Raw genomic sequence first — 17,392 nt, 5'->3', positions numbered from 1 at the left:
TTCGCTTAACTCCCTTTTGCTAAATTTACCGTAAAAACAGTAACATTCATCTTTTTTCTGTGTCCTATGTATTCAAGAACCGTTACTTTGAGAATCCTCCAGTAATTGCTGAAAACACCGTTCCGGCTCCTGAAATGGTTGGCATGATTTCTACCATTGTGGTGAAAGTGAATCCAGAACGGGACGACAGTGAAACCAGAACTGTGAGTCTTATGCTTGTCATTGGCTGGTGTAGGGATGTATATTAAATCAGGCAGATTGGTTCTTCTAGTGCAGTGGTCCCCAACCAGTAGCTCGTGAGCAACATGTTGCTCTCCAAACCCTTGGATGTTGCTCCCAATGGCCTCAAAGTAGAGGATTATTTTTGAATTCCAGGCTTGGAGGCAAGTTTCGGTTTCATAAATACCAAGTGCATTAGGTGGACTACCAAACAGAGCCTCAATGTAGGTTTACAATCCACATAGGGGCTACCAAATGGCCAATCACAGCACTTATTTGGCACCCCAAGAGCATTTTTCTTATGCTAGTGTTGCTCCCCAACTCCTTTTACTTCTGAATGTTGCTCACGGGTTCAAAAGGTTGGGGATCCCTGTTCTAGCGCATGAAAAGAACAAAAATGGGTCTCTAAGATCCCATCTGAATGTAAAACTGATTCTGGAACAGTTTTTTTTTTTTCTTTTGCCAAACTAATTTTCTTTAATAATTGTTGGACCTGCAGACATTTACAGTAAGGAAAATTGTGACTCAGGCCAGGTATTATAATATATGTATACACATTCTGTTGTTCTTGGAATTGCTTAGCACGTAATTTGCTTGAAAGCAAGCCTGTATTATTTACCTGCAGCTTTTGGATGTGAATATCTGTTGTTTTGCTAGATATTAATGTGACTCTCGTTTGTGTAGCACACTATTATCCCCAAGGGATCCCTTTCCCTGAAGGTGCTGGCTGAGCTGCCCATCATAGTGGTTCTCATGTATCAGGTAAGGAACATCTTCAATGAATTAGATACTCGCGTCTTTCAGAAGCCACATCATTTTAAAGACCAGATATTATTTAAAGTGTATTTGTTTCATGTTTTTAATGGAACTATCTGCTTTGGGGTCCCCTTAGTTGGCGAAATCTGCTTTATTACAAATCAGGATTTAAAGCAGTTCTGTTGTAGGCCATGGCATGTATTTTGACAGTGATATAGTTATCCCTCACTAACCATCAAGTTTATTGAGAGTTGGAGAGTGCCATAATATGGATACTACCCTTTAAATATCTTTGAAACTTGTGCTGTAGATCATTCACTAATAAAACTGATTCAGATTCTTTACGCTTCTTCCCACTGCAGCTTTACAAATTAAATATTCACAACGTAGTTTCAGAATTTGTGCCGCTGATAATGAGCACCATTGTCACCCAAGTTACTCCCAACGCCAGGTAAGGAGAAACCCAGCAAATCTGGTGCTTAAACAACATCTTCTAGTAACCTGTTTCGCTCCACCTCTATGCCGTATTACCCCAGTAAAAGAAATCCACGTCTGCTGTTTAGGAGGTCATGGTTATCTATTATTATTAATACTTTTTGCTCCCGCTGCAAATCTGTGTCTGTTGAATGTTGCCCCTGTGCTAAACCCATGAAATCACACTGGTTTCAGTAAAGGAATGGACACTAGTACCCAAGTTTTTCTTGCTTTCTGTCCACCGGAGGAAATTGTGTCGGTTGGCAGAATAGTAGAAAGTGACCAAACTTTTCAGTTTCCGCAAATGGTTCAAGTCAGACTTGTACGCAGTACAATTCAAAAAAGAAAAGGGATGCACCGAATCCAGGATTCGGTTTGGGATATGCAAAATTGTAAATAAATGTTTCCCCCTTACCACCCCTAATTTGGGATTCGGTCAGGATTCTTCTGCCCGGCCGAACCGAATCCTAATTTGCATATGCAAATTTCGGGTGTGGGGTGGAAATCGCATAATTTTTTTTTCCCAATCCTAATTTGCATATGCAAATTAGGATTCGGATTTGGTTCGGTATTCGGACGTATCTTTTGCGAAGGATTCGGGGTTCAGTCGAATCCAAAATAGTGGATTCGGTGCATCCCTAAAAAAAAAAAAAGTAAAAGTATAAAACCTAAATATAAACACCAAGGGGCATATTTATCAAGGGTTGAATTTCAAATTTGAAAAACTTAGAAATTAGAATTCAAAAAGAAGTTAAAGGGATACTGTCTTGGTAATTTTTTATTTTTTTTCAAAATAAATCAGTTCTGCTCCAGCAGAATTCTGCACTGAAATCCATTTCTCAAAGGAGCAAACAGATTTTTTTATATTCAATTTTGAAATCTGACATGGGGCTAGACATATTGTCAATTTCCCAGCTGCCCCCAGTCATGTGATTTGTGCTCTGATAAACTTCAATCACTCTTTACTGCTGTACTGCAAGTTAGAGTGATATCACTCCCCTCCCTTTTTCCCCCCAGCAGCCAAACTAAAGAACAATTGGAAGGTAACCAGATAGCAGCTCCCTAACACAAGATAACAGCTGCCTGGTAGAGCTAAAGGTGGCCATACACTGAGAGATCCGCTCGTTTGGCGATGTCGCAATAGCAATGGGCGGTCGGACCGCGGGACCGCATCAACGAATAGATGCGGCCGCGATCCGACGGGATTTTTCGTCCCATCCGATCGAGATCTGCCCGACTTTTGGCCAGATCTCGATCGGGGAAGCCCGTTCGGGGGGGGCCCCATACACGGGCCAATAAGCTGCCGACACAGTCTGTGGCCAGCTTTTATCGGCCCGTGAATGGCCACCTTAAGAAAAGCACTCAATAGTAAAAACCCGTGTCCCACTGAGACACATTCAGTTACATTGAGAAGGAAAAACAGCAGCCTGCCAGAAAGCATTTCTCTCCTAAAGTACAGGCACAAGTCACATGATTGGGGCAGCTGGGAAATTGACAAAATGTCTAGCCCCATGTCAGATTTCAAAATTGAATAGCAAAAAATCTGTTTGCTCTTTTGAGAAATGGATTTCAGTGCAGAATTCTGTTGGAGTAGCACTATTAACTGATGTGTTTTGAAAAAAAACATGTTTTCCGGTGACAGGATCCCTTTAAGTTTTTGTCCGAATAGGTCAGTTTTTGATAGACTAGGTTCGAATTTGAATCGAAATAATAGCTCATTTCAATCAAATTCTAATCAAAGTTTTTACAAAAAAAACCTTCGATTTTTCAAAGTCCACCAATTGACTCCAAATAGGTTCTAGGTGGTCCCCCATAGGCTATAACAGCAATTTGGCAGGTTTTAGATGGTGAATGGTCGAAGTTGAATTTTTAAAGAGACAGTACATGATAAATTTTGATATTCGAATTTTCAAATTCTAATCGAATTTGGACTATTCTCTAGTCGAAGTACACAAAAAATAACTCGAAATTCGAATTTATGAATTTTAACTTTGATAAATCTGCCCCTAAAAGTCTCCTTGGCTTAACCCTGATTAAAAAAAAATGTGGGTTAGATAGATTTGTCTCAATTTCTTTCAGTGCTTCGTGAAATAGACCAGGCTTGTGTGACCAAAAGGAGCTTGTGTTCACCAGTGTTTCATCACAGAAGTTGTCACATCAGCATTTTTTTATGTAATTTGTATCTCTGTATTCTTTTACATTTTAGGCAGCATAAACTGTACAATAAGGAGCTCTATGCCGACTTCATTGCTGCTCAGATCAAAACGTTGTCGTTTTTGGCTTATATCATAAGGATTTACCAGGTGAGCTGCTAGAGCAGTGATAGGAAGCCCGATGTCGGACATGGTCATGCCTTTTTTTAAAACTTTAGTCCTGTATTTGTTTTTAGGACATTGTTGCTAAACATTCCCAACAAATGGTGAAGGGCATGTTGCAGCTTCTGACCAACTGCCCACCAGAGACGGCCCACCTGCGCAAGGAGCTCCTGATTGCGGCTAAGCACATTCTAAGCACAGATCTAAGAAGCCGTATGTATCTTTCTCTGTACCCCAAAAGACCCATGTATTAATATAATGCTAGTGACCCCGATCACTGTAATCCATCCTTTTCAAAAAGAAATCCGCTCGTTTGGCTAACTAACAACCTACCTGCTTTTCAGTCTTCGACTCTTCTCAAATTTCCCAGGAGGGTTTTTTTTGGCTGCACTAATAACAAAAAAGGGTCTGTTTTCCCCAGATACCGATAGCCGTAGCTATAACTGTTTATTGCTCTAATTCTAGAATTCATACCATCTATGGACAAACTATTTGATGAGTCCATTCTGATCGGTTCTGGATATACTGCCCGGGAGACCCTAAGGTATGAATTCTAAAAGTGCACCTGCTGTAGTCATATTTGATATCCTCAATGGCGTCAACTCACCAGTTTTTTTATTTGTCGATAGGCCTCTGGCTTACAGCACGTTAGCCGACCTCGTGCATCATGTCCGCCAGCACCTTCCCTTGAATGACTTGTCCCTGGCTGTCCAGCTTTTTGCCAAAAACATTGATGATGAATCAATACCCAGCAGCATCCAGACCATGTCCTGCAAACTCTTACTCAACTTGGTCGACTGCATCCGCTCTAAAAGTGAACAGGAGAACGGCAATGGGCGTGATATTTTGATGCGAATGCTGGAGGTAGTGATATTTTCTGTTATGGTCTTTAATTGTCATTATTTTTTTTAAATGTGTGTTTGTCTTGTATTTATTTCTACTCCTTTTTTCCCTCTCAGGTTTTTGTTTTAAAGTTTCACACCATAGCCCGGTACCAGCTGTTGGCCATTTTCAAGAAGTGCAAGCCCCAGTCGGAACTATGTGCCTCGGATGTTATTTTACCAACCGTACAAACTCCCGCGCCCACTACCCCGGCTAATGCAGCTCCCTCCACCCCTGCAACTCCACTCACACAGGTTTCTCTCATGGTATTTGATAAACAGGGAGAGAAGGACAAAGAAGACAAACAAACTTTTCAAGTCACAGACTGTCGCAGCTTAGTGAAAACGCTGGTGTGCGGTGTTAAGACCATCACATGGGGCATTACATCGTGTAAAGCCCCAGGAGGTAATGGATAATATCCACCCTTGCCTGTTTACCTCGTTGTCTCTTACCCCATCCCCTGACTTTGTATTCTGCTGTGTTTTTTGCAGAGACTCAGTTTGTCCCCAACAAGCAACTACAACCCAAAGAGACTCAGATTTATATCAAACTGGTGAAGTATGCAATGCAAGCACTGGATATTTATCAGGTACCCTCTCTTTTGCCTCTCGCTGACATTATTTTGATTGTTGTTGGACCTCCCTTATACAGAATGAATGTCTCTCAGTCATTGTTTTGTATTTTTTGTCTTTCGTTGGATATTACAGTCCACAACTGTTCTTGCTGTGCATAGCAAAAGTGGCAAGTAGGGATGCACCGGTTCGGGATTTGGCCTTTTTCAGCAGGATTCGGATTCAGCGGAATCCTTCTGCCGAACTGAATCCTAATTTGCATATGCAAATTAGTAGGGATGCACCGAATCCACTATTTTGGATTCAGCCAAACCCCTGAATCCTTCTCAAAGATTCAGCCGAATACCAAACAAATCCAAATCCTAATTTGCATATGCAAATTAGGGGTGGGAAGGGGAAAACATTTTTTACTTCCTTGTTTTGTGGCAAAAAGTCTTGGGATTTCCCTCCCTGCAACTACTTTGCATACGCTAATTCGGATTTGGTTCAGCCTTGCTGAATCCGAATCCTGCTGAAAAAGGCTGAATCCCGAACCGAATCCTGGATTCAGTGCATCCCTACAAATTAGGGGCGGGGAAGGAAGTCACTTGACTTAATGTCATAAAACATGGAAGTAAAAAATTTCCTCCCATCCCTAATTTGCATATGCAAATTAGGATTCGGAATCAGTTCAGTATTCGGCTTAATCTTTCACGAAGGATTCAGGTGTTCAGCCGAATCTAAAATAGTGGATTCGGTGCATCCCTAGTGGCAAGTGATTATTGTAGAGTCCTTTCTCTTTTACTATCTATAATTGTAACTTGTATTTTTCACTATCAGGGATTTGTAAAGTGTGGGCATTTCTTTGGCAGGTTCAAATCGCTGGGAACGGTCAAACCTACATTCGAGTAGCCAATTGCCAAACTGTGCGCATGAAAGAAGAAAAGGAGGTGCTGGAGCATTTTGCTGGGGTTTTTACTATGATGAATCCCTTAACTTTCAAAGAAATCTTTCAGACTACTGTTCCTTATATGGTGGAGAGAATATCCAAAAATTATGCACTACAGGTATGCCATTTCTATTCAGTTCTTCTAACCCCCAGATTCTCTGCTTTTTGTAGGATGCGTTACAGCCTTTGTGACTTAGGCCTCAATCTGTCACAGTAGTTTACATAATTCTTGCTCCATTATTTGCTCTTGTTTTGTTCTTGTTCATTTCTTGGGTTAGTGCATCATATAAATGTTGCATTCATCTGTTAAGGGGCAGTGCACCCCCTTGTTCAGATTGACTTCAGCGAATAGGGTTTGGGACAGATATAATTATTTTGGTCACAAAAAAAAATCTAGATTTTGTTGTTTTTTAAAGCACCAGTAAAATCAAACATTTTTAAAAAAAATAGTTGAAAGAAAAAAAAAAACACGAAGACAAACGAAACTTTAAAATCGCAAAGTCTTTATTAAGAAATAACTTACCGATACTCCGCGTGCTCTCCTCTTCAGAAATGGTGATCCATCGTGCGTCGCTCAATTTCCCCTCTCTGCCTTCCTTATAAGAGATAGCCAGGCAGGAGAAATCGAGTGCCGCACGATGGATCGTGTCCCTGTCGCCTTTTCTGAAGAGGAGCTGAAGCGGAGTTTTGGTTATTTCTTATTAAGGGCATTGCGATTTTAAAGTTGAATTTGTTTTGGTGTTTTTTTTTTTTTTTTACGAAAATAACAATTTTTTTTAAAACAAAATGTTGATGTTACTGGTCCTTTAAAGCTAAACTACTAAAACGACTCCATGTCCTTACAAGGCTGATAATTAGATTACCAGTATACAGCCCCCTCCCTTCCCACTTTGTTGTGACTGTTTAGTTGTCAGGAGTCCATTATGCAGATGGGTTATGTGTGAATAGGAAGGTGGTGAGCAGCTACAGTTTAATACAACATTGGTCAACTGACTTGACCAAGCATGGCCCTTATTAGTTGGGATTTTTTTTTTTTATTCAATATTACACACAATTTGCTTGGGATTTGCATTGCTCTACCCTGGGGTAACCTTGTGCTTTTGTACAGGCTATAGATCCGAAGGTGGCATCTCTTCTGTATACATATACCCCCCTTATATAAAATTCTACAAATGAACAATTTTAACCAATAACTATTGGGTGTTTTAATCTCATTGAGCTCCGTTCAGCCATGAATCTGATCACAGACTGAGTTGCCAGCCATATCTGTGCTTTCGAAATCTGCTTGTGTAAGACTTTAACTCCTGTGACTTCCCCTTGATTTGACTGGAACAAATTCTTTGTTTTGTCAGATTGTTGCAAACTCATTCTTGGCGAACCCCCAGACGTCTGCTCTCTTCGCTACAATCCTGGTGGAGTATTTGCTAGAACGGCTTCCAGAGATGGGTTCCAATGTCGAGCTGTCAAACTTGTACCTCAAGCTGTTCAAGCTAGTGTTTGGCTCCGTCTCTCTCTTTGCTGCCGATAATGAGCAAATGCTAAAGGTGAAACGCTGGAATGAAGTTGCACAGCCACGTATTCTTTTTAATTAGCAAATCAGAGTTTACTTTGCAAGAATATTCCCCACTGGCATGTCTGCTGGAAACAAAAATGAAATTGTCTATTTAATCATTTTTAATCTCTAAGACGGGTTCAGGGTTATATAGGTTTAAAGGAGAAGGAAAGGTTAAAACTAACTAAGCTTTATCAGAAAGGTCTTTATAAATACACCAGTAAAACCTCAAAGTAATGCTGAGTCCTCTGTCAAAAGAAACACCACATTCTTTCCTTCTTTTGTGTACACATGGGCTTCTGTATCAGACTTCCTGTTTTCAGCTTAAACCTCCAGGGCTAGGGCTTGAGCATGCTCAGTTTGCTCCTTCTCCCCTTCCCTCCTCCCCTCACAGCAGTAATCTGAGCCCAGAGCTATGAGCCAGCAGGGGCAGACTCAGGCACGAAGTTACATCACACTAAGCTAATATGGTGGCTGCTATCCTAAGCAAACAGAGAACTTCTAGAGCTGTTAACGCCGGTATGTTAAAGCATTCTGCAGAATAAATATAGTGTTATAGCTTGCACTACGGTGGCTAATCTAACTGCCTTGGTAGCTTTACTTCTCCTTTAAAGAAAATGTTCCAATCCGAATGAATGATTATTTATATTTGAACAAAAGCAAAAAAAGGAAGTCTTGTACCTATTGAATGCAAAAGTGGGTGCAGTAAAATGCTCAAATGTTTAGGTGCTAGTTCAGTCCTTCCTCAAGTGTTAGTTATGAAGCTTTGCAACTCATCCTCTTGCTATACTCCCTTTCTAAAAAAAAAATTGAAAGCTATCCTCTCTGCTAGGACCAGTGACCCCAGCATTCTGAAAGCAGATTGTGAGACAAGTCTTTAGATATCAATATACAGAAAGTTGTTTTGTTTATGACGATTTTGAGAGTCCCTAAATGTTGAATGACTTATTTGATCATGTGTTTTTTTGGGGCAGCCCCATTTGCACAAAATTGTGAACAGCTCGATGGAGCTTGCACAGACGGCCAAGGAGCCCTACAATTATTTCCTGCTGCTGCGTGCCCTCTTCAGGTCAATTGGTGGTGGCAGCCATGATCTTCTGTATCAAGAGTTTCTGCCGCTGCTCCCAAATCTTCTGCAAGGTGAGTACCCAGGGCATGGTGTGCTCCTGCTTGTTTAGTAATACATATACATCTGGCTTCATTGGGTCTCATCTCTTGCAGGACTGAACATGCTACAAAGTGGCTTGCACAAGCAGCACATGAAGGATCTCTTTGTGGAACTGTGCCTCACTGTGCCTGTACGCTTAAGTTCCTTATTACCTTACCTGCCTATGCTGATGGACCCCTTAGTGTCTGCTCTCAATGGCTCCCAGACTTTAGTCAGCCAGGGACTCAGGACCTTGGAGCTTTGTGTGGACAACCTGCAGCCTGACTTCCTCTATGATCACATTCAGCCTGTCCGAGCGGAACTTATGCAGGTACTGACTTGGTGGCATCTTCTTTACTGGTGGTTCATGAAAGTTTTGTGGGGTTATTCATTTGTCCTTTATTAAGTTTTAATCTTAGGGCAAATGGTATTACATGGACTGTTCACGTATAAATTAACTCTTGGGTCTTTTTTTTTTTATCAAAACCCGATTTTTCAGTTCTTTAACACATCTGTTTTGCTGAACCCCCTTAGTGTGTTGTAGAGAGTTTCTGAGACAATTTGCTATCAGTATTCATTTGTTATTGTTTGTTTTTTTTTTTTTTTTTTGAATGATTTCACTTTTTGTTCAGTAGCTTTCCAGTTTGGAATTTCAGCTTCTACCTGGTTGCTAGGGTCCAAATTGCCCTAGCATCCAATTAGTGATGTGAGACATTGTAGTATGAAAAGGCAAGGCCTGAAAATATATATAAGTAATAACATTTATTATTATTATTAATAATAATAATATAATTGTAGCCTCACAGAGCTTCTGAGGTCACTGATTCTGATTTGAAAGCTCTTTAAAGGAAGTAGTATCAGTTACACTTTTTATATCCATGGTACATAAAGCTGTTCTTTTGGGTGACATGCACATGCAGAAAACACTTTTGTAGCTACTCATAGTCGCTTTTAAAGACACGTGCCCTCTGTTTAAAAAAGGATTAGCTTTTCATTATCCAAATATGTATTTCTTTATTTGAAGTTTGTTTCCCTTTTGTATTATTGGTTTAACTTGCTCTCCTTTAGCTTGCTTTTCCTCTTTGCACCATTTGTAATTAAATCGATAGACCCTGTATCCAACTTTACAAATAAAGGCACTGGGCTCAGAATGTCCGTGGGTGGACTATAAAGTACCCCTGCCTGAATATTGGACAAGTCGCCAATCTATATGTGTCCTTAATCCAAAATCAATTCATCCCTTTAGTCATCTATAAATCACCCACAGTCTTAAAACAATACAATACTCCACACAGCTTGACATTATGGGTTCAGCCTTTTTCTTTCATTTGTCCTGACTCTTTGAAGTAATTCTACAAAAGTATTGCCAGAAGGATTTATAATTGTTGTACAGGTATGGAACCTGTTATTGTGCAGGTACTTCATATTGACTCGAGTAGTGTATAAAAAAATTGCTGTTTAAGATATTTACTTTTTGAAAAGGTTTTAGTTTGAAAATGTGTTGCATTGTAAGTCATTATTTCTTTGGCCATTAAAGTTGGCTCAACACTAAACAACTCTGCAGTGTTACCGTAATTGACTTGAAATGACTTATTAAGTGTAGGCTTAGGGGCATAGAATTCACCAGTCTGAAGCTGGTGAAGTGTCCAGATGGGACAAAAATCTTTTCCTTTATTGACCAATAGTGTGGATCTGGCTGATTGCATCATTATAAACTGAGCTCAGTGATTGGATCACAGTAAAGGCCTCATGCAAATCTCATCTGATGCAAGCTTTAGCCCTTTCATTGAGCAGGTGTGGGATTTTGTTTTCTGCCCCCCTGGCTGGAGGTACCAACACGGTCTTTCCCTAAATGTGCCTTGATTCACTTAAAAGGCTTCTGAGTCTGATTTGTAAAGGCTATTTTGATGTTCTGTTAGAAAACTAGAGGTTTTTCATTCTTCTCAGGCTTTGTGGCGAACGCTGCGCAATCCAGCGGACAGTATCTCCCATGTGGCCTACAGAGTCCTGGGGAAATTTGGAGGCAGCAACCGGAAGATGCTCAAGGAATCGCAAAAGCTTCAATATATAGTTACTGAAATCCAAGGGCCCAGTATCACAGTGGAGTTTGGGGATTGCAAAGCCTCTATCCAGCTGCCAATGGAAAAGGTAATGTCTGTTTTATATCTGGCAAGGAAGATTGGTAAACTACATCTCTCCAGTTCACTGGTTTTCCACTAAGTATCGATGGACGAAATGCAAAGAAAAAAAAAAATCACACATCTGTAATGCACTTTAAATATTCTTAAATGTTATCTTGTATAAACATGACTGTAGATGTTGGATATTAGGTACATTATAGATATTAATTGTTGTCTCAGCTAAATGGTAGACAGAGAACCAGTTCTGCACTTTAAATGGCATCCGAGAATAGTACTTAACAAAAGTCTTGTTGGAGATGTCAGTTTACAGACTATAGTTCCAATTTTGTCATCATAAATGCAGATGTCTTTATTACGAGGCAGAAAACATGTTAAATGTTTTTTTTCCTCTATGCAGGCCATTGAAACAGCTTTGGATTGCCTAAAAAGTGCAAACACCGAGCCCTACTACCGAAGGCAGGCCTGGGAAGTGATCAAATGTTTCCTGGTGGCAATGATGAACTTGGATGACAATAAACACGCCTTGTACCAGCTGCTGGCACATCCCAAGTAAGGAAACCCTTGATAAATGGCATTTAGTGCTTATTATTTCGAGGCAGGTTTTGTGTTTCTCTTCTAATAAGTTTAAAAAGGCAAATTCTGAAACTGTTGGCTTGTTGGTAAGCCTATTAGGCCATTCTTTGTTGTGTAAGGTGATCTGAAAAGCTTCCCATTCAACTAAAATACTTTTCAGAGAGCATCAGAAGCCTATCCATATTCCTCATGGGTAATCATATCCTCTTTATCACCCATCTGTCTTGCATGAACATAAAAAAAAGTATAAACCATCAATCTATAGTATATTAAGTACCCCCTATTGTAAAATATAAGGATATTATAAGTCACCTAGAAATTCCATGACCATATAAAAACATGAGGCCAAAGGCTGAGTGCTTTTATACAGGTCATGGAACTCTGAGGTTACTTCTAATATCCTCATATTTTCCAACAAGGGGTACTTTATCTATTATGATGCACAAGTTTTAGTGAGTCACGTGACTAAAATGACATCACTAATTCACTAATCAGTTAATTTTTTCACCACTTCTTCCTTTCCCGCCCTAATTTGCATATTCCTTGCATATGCATATTGGAATTCAAATAAGGTTCAATATTCGGCCGAATCTTTCACAAAGGATTCAGGGATTCGGCCTGAATCCAAAATAGGGGATTCGGCCTGAATCCAAAATAGGGGATTCGGCCTGTATCCAAAATAGGGAATTAGGCCTGTATCCAAGATAGAGAAATTGGGCCTGTATCCAAAATAGGGAATTAGGCCTGAATCCAAAATAGGGGATTCGGCTTGAATCCAAAATAGGGGATTCGGCCTGAATCCAAAATAGGGGATTCGGCCTGAATCCAAAATAGGGGATTCGGCCTGAATCCAAAATAGGGGATTCGGCCTGAATCCAAAATAGGGGATTCGGCCTGAATCCAAAATAGGGGATTCGCCTGAATCCAAAATAGGGGATTCGGCCTGAATCCAAAATAGGGGATTCGGCCTGAATCCAAAATAGGGGATTCCGCCTGAATCCAAAATAGGGGATTCGGCCTGAATCCAAAATAGGGGATTCGGCCTGAATCCAAAATAGGGGATTCGGCCTGAATCCAAAATAGGGGATTCGGCCTGAAACCAAAATAGGGGATTCGGCCTGAAACCAAAATAGGGGATTCGGCCTGAAACCAAAATAGGGGATTCGGCCTGAATCCAAAATAGCGGATTCGGCCTGAATCCCTAGTGATTGTAATCATGATAAAGTTTATATTCTAAGAAACTTAATGCCATAATGTTCAATAAGGCTGTGTCAATCTTCATAGATATCTGCTAAACATCTCTTATTATCTTTTGGTAATTCAATATAGTAGTTTGCCTTTATCACAAGTAGTCAGGCACAAGACTCTAGCGTAGAAATAATTTTTCTTTCCATTTGCTCAAGAGGAAGAACTTCTTTTATGGGTTTTCTGTTTGCAAGGATGTGATCTTCTTGCAGGTATGTCACCCCCACTGTGCAGTATGTAGCATACAATTGCTGCCTCTTGCTGGTTGGACACAGGTTTGATATCCCTAATTTATGGGAATTGACTGGTATCACAGAATACCCTGACTTGGACTGGGAAAGTTCAATGTTAAGTGCTTAAATTGTTGCTGTTTTTGCAAATACATGGGTTGCTATGGAAGGCACACAATCAATTTAATCCCTTATACGATGCAGAGTCCCTCTTTTATGAATCTTTCATGGCGAGAGGTGAATTTAACACATTTCAGATTCAACCTGCCGACCAAGAAAAAGAACATTATTCGTTATGGCTGGGGCTTTGCTAAGGAAAGGCGGTAGTAGCGGTGGAACTTGTACCCAGGGACTGTCTGAGCAAAGATTGCCACCATCTGCTGCCTAAAATGAAACACTTCTTGCAGCCAACTAAATGTGCTCATAAATCCCTTTATAATGGCCAATCTAAGGGAAAAAAAAAGCAGAAAACACATCAGTAAAACGTGTTGTTGTTTAGGACTTGATATCCCCTTGTGAATGAATGCTCTGCTGTGGCGTTATGGAGGTGGGTGATAAGTGACTGGCACTTTCCTTTTATGTTCATTGTAGGAAATATACTGCAGCATTTTTTTTTTTAAGTTCTACTTCTGCTTTGTAATGGGAAAGATTGTTTCAGGGGAGGAATTCTGGAGACAGAATGGTTTTATGTTCTCCCGATCAAGTGCTGTGGGGATTTAATGAAGCAGTTACGTGTTTTTATTCTGAGTTAAGGTTCTCTTTGGACAGTGCCGCACCGGGTGAATTTCCAGTGGCAATGAAATGCTAGTGGTAATCACATATAATGTTAGCCATTGCCCTCTTTGGAGATCGACCCACAACAGATCCCCCCAAGAGCGAGCTGCACAAGAGAATGCCAGGCAGGACAGGCAGTCGGCATCCACTATGGTGGAAAGACTTGTATCTGAGCAACAAAAAAAAAGTGATAAATAACCCAAATTCTCTGCAGCACACCATTTCACACCTTGACAACCCTTGTTTAATAAAAGTAGTTTTATTTTTTTCAACTTATACAACAAGTCTTTTCACTAGTAAATTTCTAGCTGTTAAAGAAGAACTAAACCCTAAAAATTAATGTAATGTAAAAAATAATGAATTTGTTGTACCAGCCTAAAGTTTCAGCTTGTCAATAGCAGCAATGATCCAGGACTTCAAACTTGTCACAGGGGGTCACCATCTTGGAAAGTGTCTGTGACACTCACATGCTCAGTGGGCTCTGTGCAGCTGTTGAGAAGCTAAGCTTAGGGGTCGTTGCAAATTATCCAGCAGAAAGTGAGGTTTGTCTGTAATATAAGCTGATGCTACATGGCTGATTATTAAATTCTGATGCTAATTGCACTGGTTTCTGTGCTGCTATGTAATAATTATCTGTATTAATTAATCAGCCTTATTGTGACATTTCTATTCTATGTGTACTGTATAATGTGAGTGGGTCCCTAAGCTGAGTAAGTGACAGCAGCACAGAGCATGTGCAGGGAATCAGTAGAAAAGACGATGGGGAGCTACTGGGGCATCTTTGGAGATCAGATCTTTACTGCTAATGGGCTGTGGTTGCCTTCAGCTGGTACAGAAGCCCAAAACACAATGCACAACATTTCTAGCCTACTTTAATTAAGTTTTAGTTCTCCTTTAAAAGGAGACCCTCTTTGCATGGGAACAAACTCTGCTGATACAGAATATACTAACATTTTAGGACTTGCTAGGTCCCCTGTTAGAATGGGCCAGCCATCATCGTTTAGGTAATGTGTGACAGAATTAAATGAAAATCTGTATACGATGGATCAGACCTGTCTCAGATAGGGTCAAGGTTGACCTGTTTGTAAATAATGGCCCCACACTCTGAACTAATAACTTGGGTTTCCCGGTGATAACAGTTGTATTTTTCTTTTGCAGTTTCACAGAGAAGTCCATCCCCAGCGTCATTATTTCACATCGCTACAAAGCTCACGATACCCCAGCCCGGAAAACTTTTGAGCAAGCATTAACTGGGGCCTTCATGTCTGCTGTGATCAAGGACCTGCGCCCAAGTGCTCTCCCTTTTGTAGCCAGCTTGATCAGACATTACACCATGGTAGCTGTTGCCCAGCAATGTGGTAAGTAGCTGTTCCTTGTCTATCATGATAAAATGGATAATACTAGAGTTTGCGGCAGTTTTCTCATGTGACTCTAACGTGTTGGTAGATTTCTAGATTTCTTGGATCACCCTTTTCTATTTGGGTGATAGAGTTGAACCTGTATCATATATACGTAAGACAACAGTTACTAATCACTATCATCTGTCTGGGACCTGACATGGCACTTTATAGATTCTCATATCACAAAAAGCCCAGAAGAACACTTGATCTATTGGAAACAAGCAGCAATACTAGGATATTATTCTTCATAAATGTAAAGGCCATGAGGAAGGGATTACGGCATTTAGACTAAAAGCTGAATTTTGATGTTTCTTTTCCTTTAGGCCCGTTCCTTCTGCAGTGCTACCAGGTCGGGAACCAGCCAAGTACAGCCATGTTTCATAGTGAAGAAAATGGCTCCAAGGGAATGGACCCGCTGGTGCTCATTGATGCCATAGCAATATGCATGGCCTATGAGGAGAAGGAGCTGTGCAAGATAGGAGAAGTGGCCTTGGCTGTGATATTTGACGTTGCCAGTATCATTCTAGGATCAAAGGAAAGGGTAATTATATATGTGCTTTTATGGGGAAAATATGGTGTACTGCAGATCTGACCGTTCACCCTGAATTCTGCATGAGCACACATTATTGCGTACATTGCTAACCAAAGTGGCCAATACGAATATTGGGTCCCACCATTCTTTGTTAGCCTGCAGTTGCTCAAGCATGTCCATGCATGCTAAGCTAAATCAACTGTAGCTGATGCTTTCTCCCAGGACGTGTAAGGGCTGTTATAAATGCAAAAGGAACAGGCCTTAGGTCACATTAGTTGAACCTGTCTGATAACTAACATTATTATTTTGGAGATCTATAAAATGGACTTGTTTATTTTATGTTTTAGGCCTGCCAGCTACCTTTGTTCTCCTACATTGTGGAACGTCTCTGTGCTTGCTGCTACGAGCAGGCTTGGTATGCAAAGCTAGGTGGTGTGGTTTCTATTAAGTTCCTTATGGAACGCCTTCCCCTCATTTGGGTTCTTCAGAACCAGCAGACGTTCCTCAAGGCCTTGCTTTTCGTCATGATGGACTTGACTGGAGAGGTAGGTAGTGGGCATCATCTTTATGTGTCATTCCTAATCAATAAGTATGTCTAAACCAGATGCTACCTCATATTGTGATATATCTCTTAATCTTACTATTATTACAGGTTTCTAATGGAGCAGTGGCAATGGCCAAGACTACTCTAGAGCAACTTTTGATCCGCTGTGCAACCCCACTTAAGGATGAGGAGAAAACAGAGGATATAGAGAACGCCCACAAGAAATCCTTCCACCTTGTAACACACGATTTGGTTCGGGAAGTGACTTCTCCAAACCCCACCGTGCGAAAACAAGCCATGCACTCACTGCAAGTCCTGGCACAGGTGACTGGAAAAGGTGTCACCATGATCATGGAGCCTCATAAAGAGGTAATAATTGGACTTCTGTGCCCACGTGGTTTGTTTCTGCATTGAAAGAGTCTTCATCCGTTCCACTAACTTTTCTATCCAGGTCTTGCAGGACATGGTTCCACCAAAGAAGCATTTGCTCCGTCATCAGCCAGCAAACGCCCAGATCGGTCTCATGGAAGGTAACACTTTCTGCACAACGCTTCAGCCCAGGCTGTTCACAATGGACCTCAATGTTGTAGAACACAAAGTCTTCTATTCAGAGGTATTTCTGCGCATTTTTAGTGTTTGTAATGAAAGCAGATGGGTTTAGAGATATATTTTAAAATGTTGACTATCCTGTGTTTGGATATAGACGCTTATAAGGGTTTCCGTAGCATGAAATCCTTCTTATAATTACTTCTTATAATTTACTTTTCAACAGGTACATTTTTTGAGGCAGACTTGTGACCCCCTGCAGCCTGCATGACCATAAGAGCTGTACAGGGGTAGTAGGTGATTCTGTTATTATTCCTTCATGTTTGTAGCAGAAATCAGAGGGAATATGAATTTCTCTTCTAGATAAGATTTCGTTTGCCTTCTTCTTGAGCTTTTATTTTTTCCCCCTGCTTTCTTGATTTCTTCAGTAATAAACAATAAAGTAATTAGATTAGTATATAACTGTTTCCAACTTTTCTTTTTTTGTTGTTGTTGTTGTTGTTGTTGTTGATCCTCCCATTTGGAGAAAAATGAATATGTCATTTTATTCTGTTCCTGTTAG

The 17,392-nt window shown here is 40.5% G+C and overlaps 1 protein-coding gene across 2 annotated transcripts in view; it reads left to right on the top strand.

Moving 5' to 3' along the window:
• The window catches only part of trrap.S (transformation/transcription domain-associated protein S homeolog), a 129,429-nt gene that overhangs the window by 11,126 nt on the left and 100,911 nt on the right, over positions 1–17,392 (top strand). For both annotated transcript variants that reach the window (XM_018239165.2, XM_018239166.2), the window contains exons 8-27: positions 78–203; positions 904–981; positions 1,338–1,426; positions 3,656–3,752; positions 3,839–3,977; positions 4,230–4,308; positions 4,394–4,628; positions 4,724–5,051; positions 5,138–5,235; positions 6,070–6,264; positions 7,499–7,690; positions 8,673–8,838; positions 8,920–9,176; positions 10,793–10,993; positions 11,384–11,535; positions 14,967–15,166; positions 15,532–15,749; positions 16,088–16,285; positions 16,393–16,653; positions 16,736–16,897. In XM_018239165.2, the coding sequence (XP_018094654.1) occupies positions 78–203; positions 904–981; positions 1,338–1,426; positions 3,656–3,752; positions 3,839–3,977; positions 4,230–4,308; positions 4,394–4,628; positions 4,724–5,051; positions 5,138–5,235; positions 6,070–6,264; positions 7,499–7,690; positions 8,673–8,838; positions 8,920–9,176; positions 10,793–10,993; positions 11,384–11,535; positions 14,967–15,166; positions 15,532–15,749; positions 16,088–16,285; positions 16,393–16,653; positions 16,736–16,897 (3,471 nt within the window). The remainder of the gene's footprint in view (positions 1–77; positions 204–903; positions 982–1,337; positions 1,427–3,655; positions 3,753–3,838; positions 3,978–4,229; positions 4,309–4,393; positions 4,629–4,723; positions 5,052–5,137; positions 5,236–6,069; positions 6,265–7,498; positions 7,691–8,672; positions 8,839–8,919; positions 9,177–10,792; positions 10,994–11,383; positions 11,536–14,966; positions 15,167–15,531; positions 15,750–16,087; positions 16,286–16,392; positions 16,654–16,735; positions 16,898–17,392) is intronic.

This window comes from Xenopus laevis, chromosome 9_10S, assembly GCF_017654675.1.
Source record: "Xenopus laevis strain J_2021 chromosome 9_10S, Xenopus_laevis_v10.1, whole genome shotgun sequence".
Taxonomy (NCBI): Eukaryota; Metazoa; Chordata; class Amphibia; order Anura; family Pipidae; genus Xenopus; species Xenopus laevis.
The sequence above is the reverse complement of the archived record's forward strand: the minus strand, read 5'-3'. Positions and strand labels throughout refer to the sequence as shown.